This window comes from Saccopteryx leptura, chromosome 4 (genome assembly GCF_036850995.1).
Source record: "Saccopteryx leptura isolate mSacLep1 chromosome 4, mSacLep1_pri_phased_curated, whole genome shotgun sequence".
Taxonomy (NCBI): domain Eukaryota; kingdom Metazoa; phylum Chordata; class Mammalia; order Chiroptera; family Emballonuridae; genus Saccopteryx; species Saccopteryx leptura.
The window spans coordinates 190012437-190025173 of NC_089506.1; the positions used below are offsets into that span (position 1 = coordinate 190012437).

The following is a 12737-nucleotide window of genomic DNA, read 5'->3' on the forward strand; positions in this document are numbered from 1 at the left end:
CGCGCGGAGCGAGCCTGCAGCCTGGGGCGGGCGGCGTTGTTGTTAGGTGCTCTGGGAAACCTGGGAAGGTTTAACAAGAAGCAAGTAGCAGGGCTGACTTAAAATGTTGAGGGGAGGGGGTGGGTGGGGACATCCTGGGCCCCAGGTAGAGGGGGACCTCTGTCAGCTGTCAGAGAGACCCCGAGCCCTGTCCTGCTGGTGCCTCTGTCCCTGCAGGCAGCACAGCCCTCACCTGCACGTTAAGACTTGGGCCTGAATTGCACTGTCCTCTCGGAGCCTCACTTTTCCCATCTGCAAAGTAGAGGTGATAATATTCCTTGATGGAGTTGCTCTGGGCTCATTAAACACAGCTGCCAGCCATAGCCTGAACCAGGAAAGAGAACCTATTCCCAAAGGAATCAGGGGTCATGGGCAGTCCCCAACGAGTGCAGGGGCCAGGCCAGCAGGGCAGGGCATGGAGAGGGACCTGGCTCTCTCAGGGGGCAGCTGGAGCGAATGCTAACTCACTGCACGTGGCTTTCCCACCCATACAGAGGCTCAGAGATGCTTGTGATGCACTTGAGGGTCTCAGGGCTTAGCAGCCCACATCCTGGGGCCATGCGGAGCCATCCGAGGGCTGCAGGCTGCCCTGGCCTGGGCATGATGCCCTGTGTCTGATGCTACCTGCCTACCACATTCAGTGCCCAGAGCTGTCCTCAGATAGGACCCTCCTTCCCACAGCCATGGGTCCTTTGGGAAGAGTGGGATGCCCAAGTGGGGACAGCTGGGGGGGCTGAGCACCCACAGGGGCCACCTGCTGTGAGGCCTATAGAGAGACGGTCCAGTCTTCCATGTGGAGAGGGAGAAGCAGAGGCGGCCACGCCCACCCCAGACATTTCCTGGGCCTGGCAGCTCTGGGCCTTGCTCTGGGGGTGGTCAGGGTAAAGTCACAATGGGTTCGTCCTCGAGGAACCCAGGCCTTGGGAGACAGGCCATTAGGCAGACCCCAGCCTGCCCCAGGACCCTGAGGGAAGCAGTTCAGAGGGGTGAGCAGGAGGGGTTTCCTGGAGGAGGCCTCAAATGAGTGAGTCAGCTGTGTGCATCAGGACAGGCATGTGGGGTGCAGCCTGGAAGAGAGCACCAGTCTGGGCACTGGGGAGGTGAGTGGGGCCGGCAGACTCGAAGGGTCCGGAATGTTCAGCAAGGAGTTTGTCTTTATATGAAGCCCATTGAGCATTCACTGCCCTTTGACCTGGCTTCAGTGTGCTCCTCTGAGCAGTGTGAGCAGTAGCCTCTGTTTGCTAAGGCTGCTGTGAGGCCCAGAGGGGTCCGCATGCCCATCCTGGCTCTAGGGGACCTCAGGTCCAGCCTCCAGCTCTGCCGGCTCCACCCTGCCAGGTCACAGGCCATCTGCTCTTCCCGCAGATGGAGACTCACAGCTGGCTTCTGCCGCCGTGGACACGGTGCTGGCGGGCATCCCAGGGCCCCGGGGACCCCCTGGCCCTCCAGGTAAGTGAAGAAGGCAGCAGCACCGGATGGCCTGGACTGGGTACCCCCTCCTGGGCTTGGCCTGAGCCAAGGGGTGTTAAGGGGGCATTCTGGGGGCTGTGGCCTTGGCAGGGTGCTGGGCACTCAGTCTGCCCCAACCTGCTGTTTGGCAGTTCACCTGTGGGACTGGACACAGGATGCCAAGTTCATAATGCCCACATAAAGCAGTTCAGAGCTGCCCTCTTGTGGACCGGGGTGGCAGATACACCAGGATTCATGGAGGCCCAGGCCGAGGCCCGGGGGGAACATGTGGTCAGCACAGGGGCAGCTCAGGTGGGGCTGGCGCCTATGAGAGGCAGGAGGCCCTGGGCCTTTAGGCAGAAACAAGAGGCCCTGGGGGAAGGGATGGCCGTGGGGCTCAATGAGCCAAGCCTGGATCTGGCTTGACCCCCCAACCTCCTTGGACCCTCACTGGAGGAGAGAGGGATTTGAAGCCCTACCTGCCCAGCTGTGTAGATGTTCCCAGGCCCCGAGCACTCACTCTCTGTCATTTACTCACTCTTATATGTTCAACAAATATTCACTGAGCAAACCTTACCTGCTGGGCTGTGTTCTAGGTCCCTGCAACAAAACAAAAGGTAATAAAACAAAGGTTCCTGTCATGGTGGTGCTTTCATTCTAGTGGAGGAAAACAAGCCTTGCTCAGATACCATCAGAAGGTCCGTGGGTCTGAGAGAGTGACAGATGGGAAAGTGGGGTTGGGGGAGGCCAGGCCGGGGCAGGCCTCGTGTCAAGCGTTCACTTGATCAACGCTCACAGGAAGCCACGGAGTGAGCTAGAGACTTGCTCTAGCTGGGGGGAGGGGGGCTGTCCTTTAACTGAGTCCAGATGTGTGCCCCACCTGGGGTGTCCTTTCCTGCAGCTTCTCCTCAAGCATGAGGTGGGGGGGGGGTCTGGGCGGGGGGGCCCTGCAGCCCTGGCGGCACAGGCCTGTGCAGGCCACCAGGGACAGGGACCTCACTCTTCCAAGCACGCTGAAGTTCAGTCAGAAACGCTGCTTCCTTTGCTGGGCACATGTGGCCCAGCCTGGTCCTCTGGGCTTTTCCTTGCCCATGAGGCAGTCAGACATGTAAACAGACAGCAGCCAGGGGCGGTGGCTGGTCCATGTCAGAGGTTGCCTAGGGAGAAGGAAGGGTGGTTGCTGAGGAGGCTTCTTGGAGGAGGTGATGCTCAGCCTGAGATGAGTAGGAAAGACCAGTGGGAAATAAATTGCAGGGATGTGGAGGGAATGGAGATGTTCCAGGAGGAAGGAACAGCATTGGCAAAGGCACAGAAGCAGAGGAACTTTCCTGGGGGGACTGGGCTGAGAGGGATCTTACTGACTAGATGCTTTCTGGGTATCTATATGGAGAGTGGGTGATCAAGAAGCAATTGTATTAACCAAGGCAAGAAAGTTCACCTTGGACGGGCCCAGTCCAAAGTCCCAAGGAGAGGCAGATGCGGGAGAGATTAGCCCGGGGACTGGCTGGCTGGGGACAGGTTGCAGACTGGCCCCATGGATGAGACCCTAGGAGGAGGAGCAGGTTGGGGTATAGGGGCTGCACGGAGAGAGTGGGTGGAGGTGGGTTCTCCACTCTGATTATGAGCAGGAGAGGCGAGGGGAGTCCCGCCAATCATTCACCAAATCTCTGCTGCCCATGGAGACAGACCGACCCACGGGCAGGAGCTGGGGGGATGGATGGAAATGTCCCTCTCCAGAGCTGATGGGGGCAGAGGGCTTCTCTAGCCCCAGGTGACCATCTGTGGCTCTGCCAACAGGTCCCCCAGGACCACACGGTCCCCCAGGGCCCCCAGGTGCACCTGGATCCCAGGTAAGTCCTCTCCCATTTCTGGTGGGTGAGGGGGCATTGGCTTCCTAGGAAAGGAAGAGCCAGGCTTCTTGCCTGTAGGAGTTGCTCAGGAAGGAACCAGTTCACCTGGCCAGTCTCTGCCTGGGGCCAGGTGGGACCCAGGGGCAGGTAGACGTGGGCTTCTGGCTTTGTCTGCAGCAGTGTTCTTACGCCAGAGAGGTGTTAGCGTCACTTGCATTTCATAGATGAGCTAACTGAGATCCAGAGAGGCCAGCATCACAGAGTGTCCACCCCAACCTGTCATCCCTCCTCCACAAGGATCACCTATGTGAGAGGGGACACCCCAAAACTTGATGGATGCCGCCACCCTGGCTTCCTCTCCCTTTCTAGCTGTGTGACTTTGGGCTAAAAGGAGCCTCTCTGGGCTCTAGTTCCTCGACTACTAAGGGGGGGAGTGCAAGGCCTCCCTGTGGATTGTTACAGGGAGCAAAGAGAAATGAAGTGCAGGAGCCCAAGAGCCTGGGAGGAAAATCCCGCCAGAGGAGGAAGGGCCAGGATGCGGGGGCGGCAGGAAGGGCGGTGTTGGGATGCCCTACTGTGCACAGCTTACTGCAGGCCCAGGGTGGACTAGCTCGTCCAGACTTCCAGACCGAGGGCTCTGCTGTTCTGGAGCTGTGGCTCAGGGGCGGGTATGTGAGAAGTGGCCCCCATACTGCAAGGGACGTAGATCCAGGCCTTGGCCCTGTGGGCACTGGGACCTGGGGGATCCCACATGTTCATTCATTCCTTTAGGATGAGTATTCACCAACCTCTGGGAGGGTGCCAGTCCCCCGTCTGATAACACAGTCAGGCCCCGGGGTCATAGGTCAGCTCCCTAAAGCTTACATTCTAGACATCACAGAACCAGTGTCCCGTGACTTTGAGCTGCTCCCTGTTGTCCCCACTGCGTGTTTTTACACCCGCAGGGCACAGTGTGGAGCCGGGCCAGCTGGTGCACAGCCCCTGGGGAGGGGTGGGAGGAACTCTGACCGGAGACGAGCCGCAGATAGCACAGGGCAGAGCAGAGAGGATGTGGTCCAGCCCCGGCTGCCGGCGGGCCCTGGGGTGGGACAGGGGGCTGAGGAGGGGCTGCGAGGCTCCCAGGCCTGATCCGCTTCTGAATCAACGGGGGCGGCCCAGGTAATCCAATAGTCTAAACCCGCAGAGCCAGGCACCCCAGGGGTACCCTCCTGGCCCCTCAGGACCCAGCCACAGGCCCCGGAGAAAGGGGTTGAGGAGCAGGTGAGAGAATGACAGCGCCTGAGAAGACTAGGGTGAGGGACAGAGAGTCCCAGGGAACCACAGGAGGCGGCTCGGGGAGAGAAGTCTGGCTGAGCTCCACATACCTCTGGAGCTCTGTGCAGGGGCCCCCCAGCCCCCCAGCCCCCAGCAACAGGCAGGCTCAGAGATGGCAGTGTTCCCAACCTCTGCCCCCATCCGCTCATCCCAACTGCTCTAAGGATCCCGTACTTTAATCCCAGCAGCAATGGGGAAGTGGAGGCTCAGAGAGGTTCTGTCACTTACTGGAGTTGCACAGCAGGGAAGCAGAGCTGGGGTCCCAACATGGCCAAGCTCCTTTCAGGCCCTCCCCAGCAGCCTTTGCTAAGAAAGTTCTGGGTGTTTCGGGTAGCCTTATTCTGTACAGTGGTCTGTTTCACAGTCTTCTAGGCTTTGTGGGCAGGGCTGCCTCCGGCACTTCTGCAGACCATGTCCTTGGGGGAACCCAGGTCTGCAAGATTCCAATGAGGTTAAAGGGGACCAAGTCTGAACTGCTCGTTCAACCTCCCTCAAGGGGGTGACCAGGCATCAGCCCGAGGGGACTTCAGGTTGCTCTTACTTGACCCCTTACTTCCTTACTGTGGTCTTTCCCTGAGGCTAGGGGCCGATGGCCAGGGCTTAGATGTCAGAGGGCACAGGCCTATTTCTGGCTCTACAGGGCCCCCCTGGACAAACCCCTTCCAGGACCCACTGCCAGGGCCTCACCAGGCTCCCACATGGCCAATGTTAGCCCAAATATTGACAATGTCAGAATGACCACCAACCTCCTCTGCTCACCCCAGAGGCGCCAGGCTGTGGCCTCACTGTGGATGGCGGGGTCAGTCCGATGACCCAGCCATCATCTCCTTCCCTTTCTAAGGAATCAAAGCCTGTGGGGATTGGGGGGAGGGGGGAGAAGGGACAATGATGGAAGGCCAGGTGGCCTCTATCCTCTCCTCTGAGCAGGACAGGTAGACAAGGGTTTGAAACCTAGCTGTGCCAGTTTCCAGCCGGTGACCCTGGGCCTCAGTTTCCCCATCTGCAAAATGAGGATGAAAATCCCTTCTGAGCAGGTGCGCTGTGAGGAATGAAGGAGATACTAGATATAAAAGACCTTTAATAATAAATTTCATGTTAAAAAGAAAGAAAGAGAGAAAGAAAGAAAGAAAGGAGGGAGGGAGGGAGGGAGGGAGGGAGGGAGGGAGGGAGGGAGGGAGGGAGGGAGGGAGGGAAGGGAAGGAAAGGAAAGGAAAGGAAAGAAAAGAAAAAGAAAGAAAGAAAGAAAGAAAGAAAGAAAGAAAGAAAGAGAAAGAAAGAAAGAAAGAAAGAAAGAAAGAAAGAAAGAAAGAAAGAAAGAAAGAAAGAAAGAAAGAAAGAAAGAAAAGAAAGAAAAAGACCCTTAATAAATGCTGTTTATGAACCAAATCTCTCCTGGGGCCTCGGATACTATGCACAGGAGCAGGGACACCTGCCCCTGCCCCCAGTAGCTGATAGTCTGATGGGGGAGGCAGACAATGAAAGGTAAGGAAGTGTAAGGAAAGAACTAAATGAGGTGATAGGGCAGAGTAACTGGACAAAAAGCCTACTGTGATAGGAGGGCACTGACAAACATGGGCAGGTGACATTGGCTGAGACCAGAGGAAGCAGAGGAGCAGCCACGCGAAGATGCCAGGAAAGAGCAGTCCAGGTGGAAGGAAGTGAGACTGCAAAGGCCCTGCGGCAGGGAAAAGGCTGGGAGGTACTGAGAGGCGAGTGTGCTGTGAGATGAGGTGGAGACGTGGGCAGGGCCTTCACTTGCAGGGCTGAAGTCTGGGTTTTTGTCACAGCGGAAAGGGAACTCTTAAGTGTCAAGGAGGGAGAGTGCATGTTCTGATTTATATCTTTAGAAGGCCCCCTGGCTCTTGTGGGGGGAATGGGATTCTGGGGTGGGGGAGGGGGCGAGGAGATCAGGGAGGGGCCATGGTAGTGCAAAGGGGGGCTTGAAGGCGACTCGCAGGTGGTAGCGGTAGAAATGGCCAAGTGAACAGACATATTTAGAAAGAGGACCTGACAGGTCTGGCTGACGGAATGAATCTGGTGAGTGAGGGAAAGGGAAAGTGAACCCCCAGGTGTGCACTGGAGCAGCTGGGGGACCTCAAGCCATTGCCTTGAGAAGGGTGACTCGGCGTGGAGCTCCACTTTGGGGAGGTGGAGTGGGGCGCATCCTGGTCAGCCGGGTGGGGATGTCGGAGGATAGCTGGACACATGGGTCTGGGGATCTGGGGAGCCTTCTGGCGGGGCCTCAGCACTGATGGGAGTCCGCATGTGGTGCTTTCAATGCCACCATTGCTGTCACTCAGTCTCCGAGGGCCTTTCTCTCGTGTGTGGGGCAGGGACAGGGGGGAGTGTGCTTTGCTATCTATTTCCCTTTTCTGATTGCCCATTTTGCAGATGAGAAGACCAAGGGCTCAGCTGAGGCTCATGTAGGAGCCAGAGAAGGGTGGCTCTAGAACCTAGAAGGCCCTCAAGTGTGGCCTTCCCATTTCCTCCATGTCATCGTCCTCTTATTCTATTTTTCAGATCCAGAGCCCCGTGCAGGGGGAGGGGAGGACTGAGGGGTTGCCAAGGGCAGGCGGGCAGGCAAGGACTGATCTGCTTTGCTTGATTATCTGCAGGGCCTGGCTGGAGAGCGGGGCATGACGGGGCCATCTGTAAGTGTGGGGTTGTCTAGACAGGCCACCCCTGGGGCAGTGGGCCACCCCTGGGGCGGTGGGCGCTGGTGCAGGCCCAGGGTGCCAGGTAGATGGGAACTGTCCCAGGTGGCCTCACGGGACAGTTCCACTTTGGAGAGGTGGAGTGGGGCACATCCTGGTCAGCCGGGTGGGGATGTCGGAGGATAGCTGGACACATGGGTCTGGGGATCTGGGGAGCCTTCTGGCGGGGCCTCAGCACGGAGCTCAGCCCCACAGCCTCCCCAAACATGGCCTTATCCAACCCAACCAGAGTGGGGCAGAAGAGAGGAGGGGGCAACCTGAGTGCAGTCCCAGATGCCCAAGTTGAGAAGGGATGGCCTTGGGAGGTGGGGAGCCACCTCACTGGGAGTGCGAGCAAGGACTGGAACAGCCTCCTGTTCACCGGGGCTGGAGGAGAGTCCCGAGGCCCCATCCAAGGAGCCCAGACGCCTGGGTTAACGTGCTGTGAACCTAGAGCGTCCCTTCCCTTCGCCGAACCTCCATCATTTAAGAGGCTTAGAAAAGGGGGTGAAACGAGAAATACCAACTCATAGTTGCTTCACTCTAGTTGTTCGCTGCTTGCTTGTCATATGTGCCTTGGCCAAGCAAGCCCAGAGCTCTGAACCAGCGTTCTAGGTTGATGCTCTGTCCACTGTGCCATGACAGGCCAGGCTAGTTTCCACTGGGTCACGACAGGCCGGGCTAGCTTCCATTCTTGGAAACAAGAAGGTAGCAGCCTCAACTCCGGCCCCTAGAGGAAGAACCTCCTTCATGACCAAGGCCTTATGTGGAGGGGGAGTGGGGAGGCAATGATGTCTGGGAGGAAGGGTGGATCTTTGCTGAGCACTTACTGTGTGCTGGCCACAGTGGCGGTACACTTCATCCAGAGTGTATTTAAGCTTTACAGCGACCCAGCGAGACTGCATTTATTATCCTCATTTGCCAGAATTAGCAACCCAGAGAAGTTAAGTAACTTTTTCAAGGTCACCCAAGAAAGCTACTGTAGAGCCAAGACTTAACCCCAGGCATACATATTAGCCCCCAAAGCCACGCCTCCTCCCAGGCTTCTGTCTGTCTATAATGTATGACAACACTTTTATAGCACCTTTAGGCAGTGGGCTCCAGTCTAAGCTTGTTATAGATGTTGATTTACTTAATCCTTCTAATAGTCCTATGCGGTAGATGCTGTTATTATCCTATTGTAGAGATGAGAACACTGAGGCACAGAGAGGTCAAGTGCCTTGATCAAGGTCACTCCGGAGGAGTAAGTACCAGGAAGATGTTATTGTGAGGTTGGCCCCATTTTTGAGACAGGGAAGCAGAGTCCAGAATCCTCAGAGGTAGGAGACTTCATCCCTAGAAGAGCCAAGACATGAGCTTATGAGGTTCCAAACTGGACGTCCCCCCTGCCCCAGAAGCAGAATTAAGCTCCTAAAGCCAACTTTAGACACCTCCCAAGTACAGCTGTGCAGGGTGACCAGGGCCTTGGCCTCCCACTGCTCTGCTCACCCCAGCTCCCCGCCCCTCCCCACACTAGCTGTTGACTGCATGACTTGCTTCTTAGGGTGAGCCTGGCAAGAAGGAAGAAGAAGAGGAGAAAGCTGCCACAGAGGTAACTGTGCTGTGGCTCCTGCATACCTCCGCCCCTTAGCTGTGTCTTAGTGGGAGAGCGGTACCCAACAGATCTATACTGACCCCCCTTAGCCTTGACCCCAGCGCTTCCCACAGGGCGAATGGGGTTCCAGCCCCATGTAGGAGACACATGAGTCAACATTACAGCATAGTGTGATTAATCTGTTACGGGGATAGCACTGATGGGTGACTGGCCCAGGGCAGGGCCTGGGAGAGACCCTGCTGGAGGGGACAGGAGGAGCCACAGACCTGCAGAGGAGGCTTCAGGATGCGGGGTCCCTACCCAGGGACAGGACTCTCTCGTGACCAGTGCCTGGTGCACTGATGTGCCCACAGGGTCACAGGCTGGTAGACACATGGGGCAAGTAAATAGATGGCTGGCAGAGGCCAGAGAGGATGATGAGGGTGTGAGAATGGGAGCAGGTAGGGGCCTAGACAGGATGGGTGGGGAGGGACACAGTGGGTGAGGACACGGCCATGGGGACCTTCTACCTACTGGGAGCAGGTGGGGCGCTGGTGACTGGGATGATGGATAAAGGGGGTCAGGGCGCTGGGTTCAGCAGGGGAGACCTTGCACGCTGAGGAGAGTCCCCTGAACAGCAGTGGCTACCTGAAGTGAGCGACCTTGGGACAGTCCTGAGCAGGGGGGTACCTCATGAGGGGGGTGATGGAGGCAGGCAGCTGTGGGAGGGGGACTGGGTAAGGAACCTCCCAGAGGTCCTTGTGGGACTGGAAAAGGAGGAAGATGCTGGAGCCAGAGCAACTGTGGTGGGCTGAGCAGGCAGCGGGAGGAAGATGTGAGTGCAGGGTGTAAGCACAGATTCACGGCCACTTCCGGTGCCAGACTGAGAGGGCACTCAGGCCGCCCCCTGTTTCCTAAGAGTGCAGCCTGGGGCCCAGGGACACGGCTTAGCTAGGTCCCTGACCGAGGGGCTGGACCCCCTGCGTCTCGCCAGGACCCCCATCCCAGATACTGCCCGTAGCATAGCTTCTGGGGACTATGGTTCCCTAGAGGGAAGACCTCTCTCCTGGAACCCAATAGGATGCTTGTTGGTTCCTTTTGTTTTGTTTTAAGCTAAATTAATCTGAATGTCATGCTATACCAGTAAAAAGTGTCCACTTTGCTTCTAACTCCAGGCAGGGCCTTGACCCTTCACCATCACTTTTTTTTTTCAAAGTGGCCTTGACACCTGTCTTCTCGATAAAGCAGCTCACTCACATGTCGGCACGCGAGGTCCTTGGCCCACATGTAGGCCGGGTCTCAGAAGTGCAGACCCACCGTCATCCTGCCCTCCTGCCGGCACCCCGGGAGCAGTGGTTCTCTTCCCCTTTTCTTCCAGGAAGGAAACCAGCAAAGCTCCCCCACCTGTGGGCCCATGCTAGGTGCTCTGCAGGGTCTTTTCTGGAAAGAAGGGCCCACAGAGAAAGCAGGCAGGCAGCTGCGGAGCAGAAAGAGCCCAGACTGGAGGGAACAGGTCTGTGCCTGAAGCCCCAGTCAGCCGCTTCCAGGCTGTGGGTCCAGAGGTTACCTTCTCTGTGCTTCGGTTTCCTTGGCTGTGAACAAGAATTCAAGTGCCATCCCTGGCATGGAGTGGATGGTGGCCGTTGTATTAATGATGGTGACAGGAGGGACGAGGCGGGACTGGGGAGGACTGGGACGACATGTACATTGAAGCAGATGGCCCTGACCCTGGCTGCTTCCTCCCCGCCAGGGTGAGGGGGTGCAGCAGCTGCGGGAGGCCTTGAAGATCCTGGCGGAGCGAGTCCTCATCCTGGAGCACATGATCGGGATCCACGGTGAGTAGTGACCGGGCCCAGGAGAGAGCAGGGACACAGCTGCCCACAGAGTTGGGAATCTCCCTCTGCTCCTACCTCCCCACTCCTTGCTGTCCTCAAGAGGCTGCTAGCTCTTCTGATCTCCCTGCCTCCATATTTCCTTCACTTGGCTGCCAGACGGTTTTCCCCAAACCCCAGCCTGACCTTGTCCCTCCCCTGCTCAAGGACCCTCAGTGACTCCCGGCTGCCCATGATTGACATCTAGGTTCATCAAGTCCTAAGCCCCTCCCTAGCATAGCCTGGTGCCTAGTGACACAAAGCCACTACCCAGTCATCCAAGGTCCCCTCCCACCTCTGTTCCTTTGCTCAAATAGGTCCCTCTGCCTACTAAATACCAACTCCCACTTCAGGACCTGCTCCAAGTTCTGTTCTGTGAAGCAGACCTCCTCTGTCCTCACAGGGCTCTGCAGAGCCTATGTTCCCTGATGGGCTGAGATTTCCATGTCTCTCCCTGGTGAGGGTGGTGACTGGCTTTTCTTCAGGACCTGGAGCTTGGTCTGATCAGCATTTGTTAAAGAATGAATGAATGAATGAATGAATGAGTCCTCGTCGGGTACAGCACTCCCTGTACTGGCCAGGGAGCAGAAGGGAAGGTACCTTTGAGTAACCCCAAGTCCCACCCTCCTGCTCTTCTTGCAGATCCCCTGGCCTCCCCTGAGGGCGGCTCCGGCCAGGATGCTGCGCTGAGAGCCAACCTCAAGATGAAGCGCGGTGGTGCCCCACCTGATGGTTCCCTCGCTGCCCTGCTTGGCCCCAGCCCTGTGCAGAAGAGCACTGGCCGGGCCAGCAGTGGGAAGTAAGGGCCCAAGTCTTCAGGACAAGCCGGCCCCACCAAAGACCCAGCCCTGAAGCCTGTTCCCCCACTGGATCCTGAAGGCACCCCTAATGGGACTGGGCTCCAGGCATGGACAATCATGAGGGACATTGACTTCTAGGGCTTGTGGGCCTTGAGGACAGATGACATCTCCAGTGTCAGAGTCCAGAGGGTCTCAGCATCCTTGGCAGAGCCCTGCTCCTGGCCCTCCTCTCTCCCTCCCCGTCCTCCCACCCCCCTGCAGGAGACAGAGTCTGGGTGGGCGGGGCAGGGTGTGAGAATAATCATAATACTTATCATTTACTGAGTTCCTGTGACATGTGGGCCTGTCCAAGGGGCTCTCCCTGCATTGTCTCATTTAACCCTTAGGAGGTAGGCTTGTCCCCACTTTACATGGGGGACAGAGGCTTGAAGAGGATAAATAACCTGCAAAGCCACCAGACCATGGAGGACTGGGGCAGGATTTGAACCCAGGCCCCTCAGTTCCTGATCTCTAACTGGCCGTCTCCCTCTCTTCATGGGAAACTCAGACAGGGTGAGCACGGGGCTGTAGGAAGGCTGGACTGGCCAGTGGAAAGGAGGGCAGGTCCCTGGGTCTCCTTCCTCAACTCCAAACCAGGGAGACCCTGAATAAACCCACGACAGTCACACGGACCTAGGGATTGAGGAAGGAGCATTGGGGTGCAAGGGCCCTTAAACCGAGTTGGCATAACCCACTGCTGCTTCCCAACCTCTCTGAGCCCACCCTCCCCCACCAGGGCACTTCCACCCTGAGCCGGAGGGCGGAGGACTTCACAGGGACATGCACCCTCAAGGGCCATCACTTGCAGCTCTGTTCTCTCCCAGTCTCTCTGGGAATCTGTAGGGTTGGCCACGTCTGCGTTAGGTGACAAGTCTAATGTCCTCTTGACGAAGTCGAGGAAGAAGGGCCGCCAGAGCCCCAGGCCTTGCTGGGGAGAGAGGCGCCCGCCCCAGGGTGGTGGGCCCCGGCAGCTCCACAGTAGACCCCCCTGGGTCCCTGGCGCCCCAGAGAGAGCAGCTCAGACCACAGCCCTCAAGGCCACCCCAGCCCCTCAGGCCACAAGTCCCCTGTGATCCAGACTGCCCTGGTGCTCCTCTCTCACTGGGCCA

At 57.7% G+C, this 12737-nt stretch overlaps 1 protein-coding gene across 2 annotated transcripts in view; it reads left to right on the forward strand.

Moving 5' to 3' along the window:
• The window catches only part of COL26A1 (collagen type XXVI alpha 1 chain), a 200142-nt gene extending 187652 nt beyond the window's left edge, over positions 1 to 12490 (forward strand). For both annotated transcript variants that reach the window (XM_066379945.1, XM_066379946.1), the window contains exons 8-13: positions 1405 to 1488; positions 3286 to 3338; positions 7268 to 7303; positions 8889 to 8936; positions 10669 to 10753; positions 11432 to 12490. In XM_066379945.1, the coding sequence (XP_066236042.1) occupies positions 1405 to 1488; positions 3286 to 3338; positions 7268 to 7303; positions 8889 to 8936; positions 10669 to 10753; positions 11432 to 11592 (467 nt within the window). In that variant the 3' untranslated portion in view covers positions 11593 to 12490. The remainder of the gene's footprint in view (positions 1 to 1404; positions 1489 to 3285; positions 3339 to 7267; positions 7304 to 8888; positions 8937 to 10668; positions 10754 to 11431) is intronic.
• The last annotated feature ends 247 nt before the right edge of the window (positions 12491 to 12737 follow it).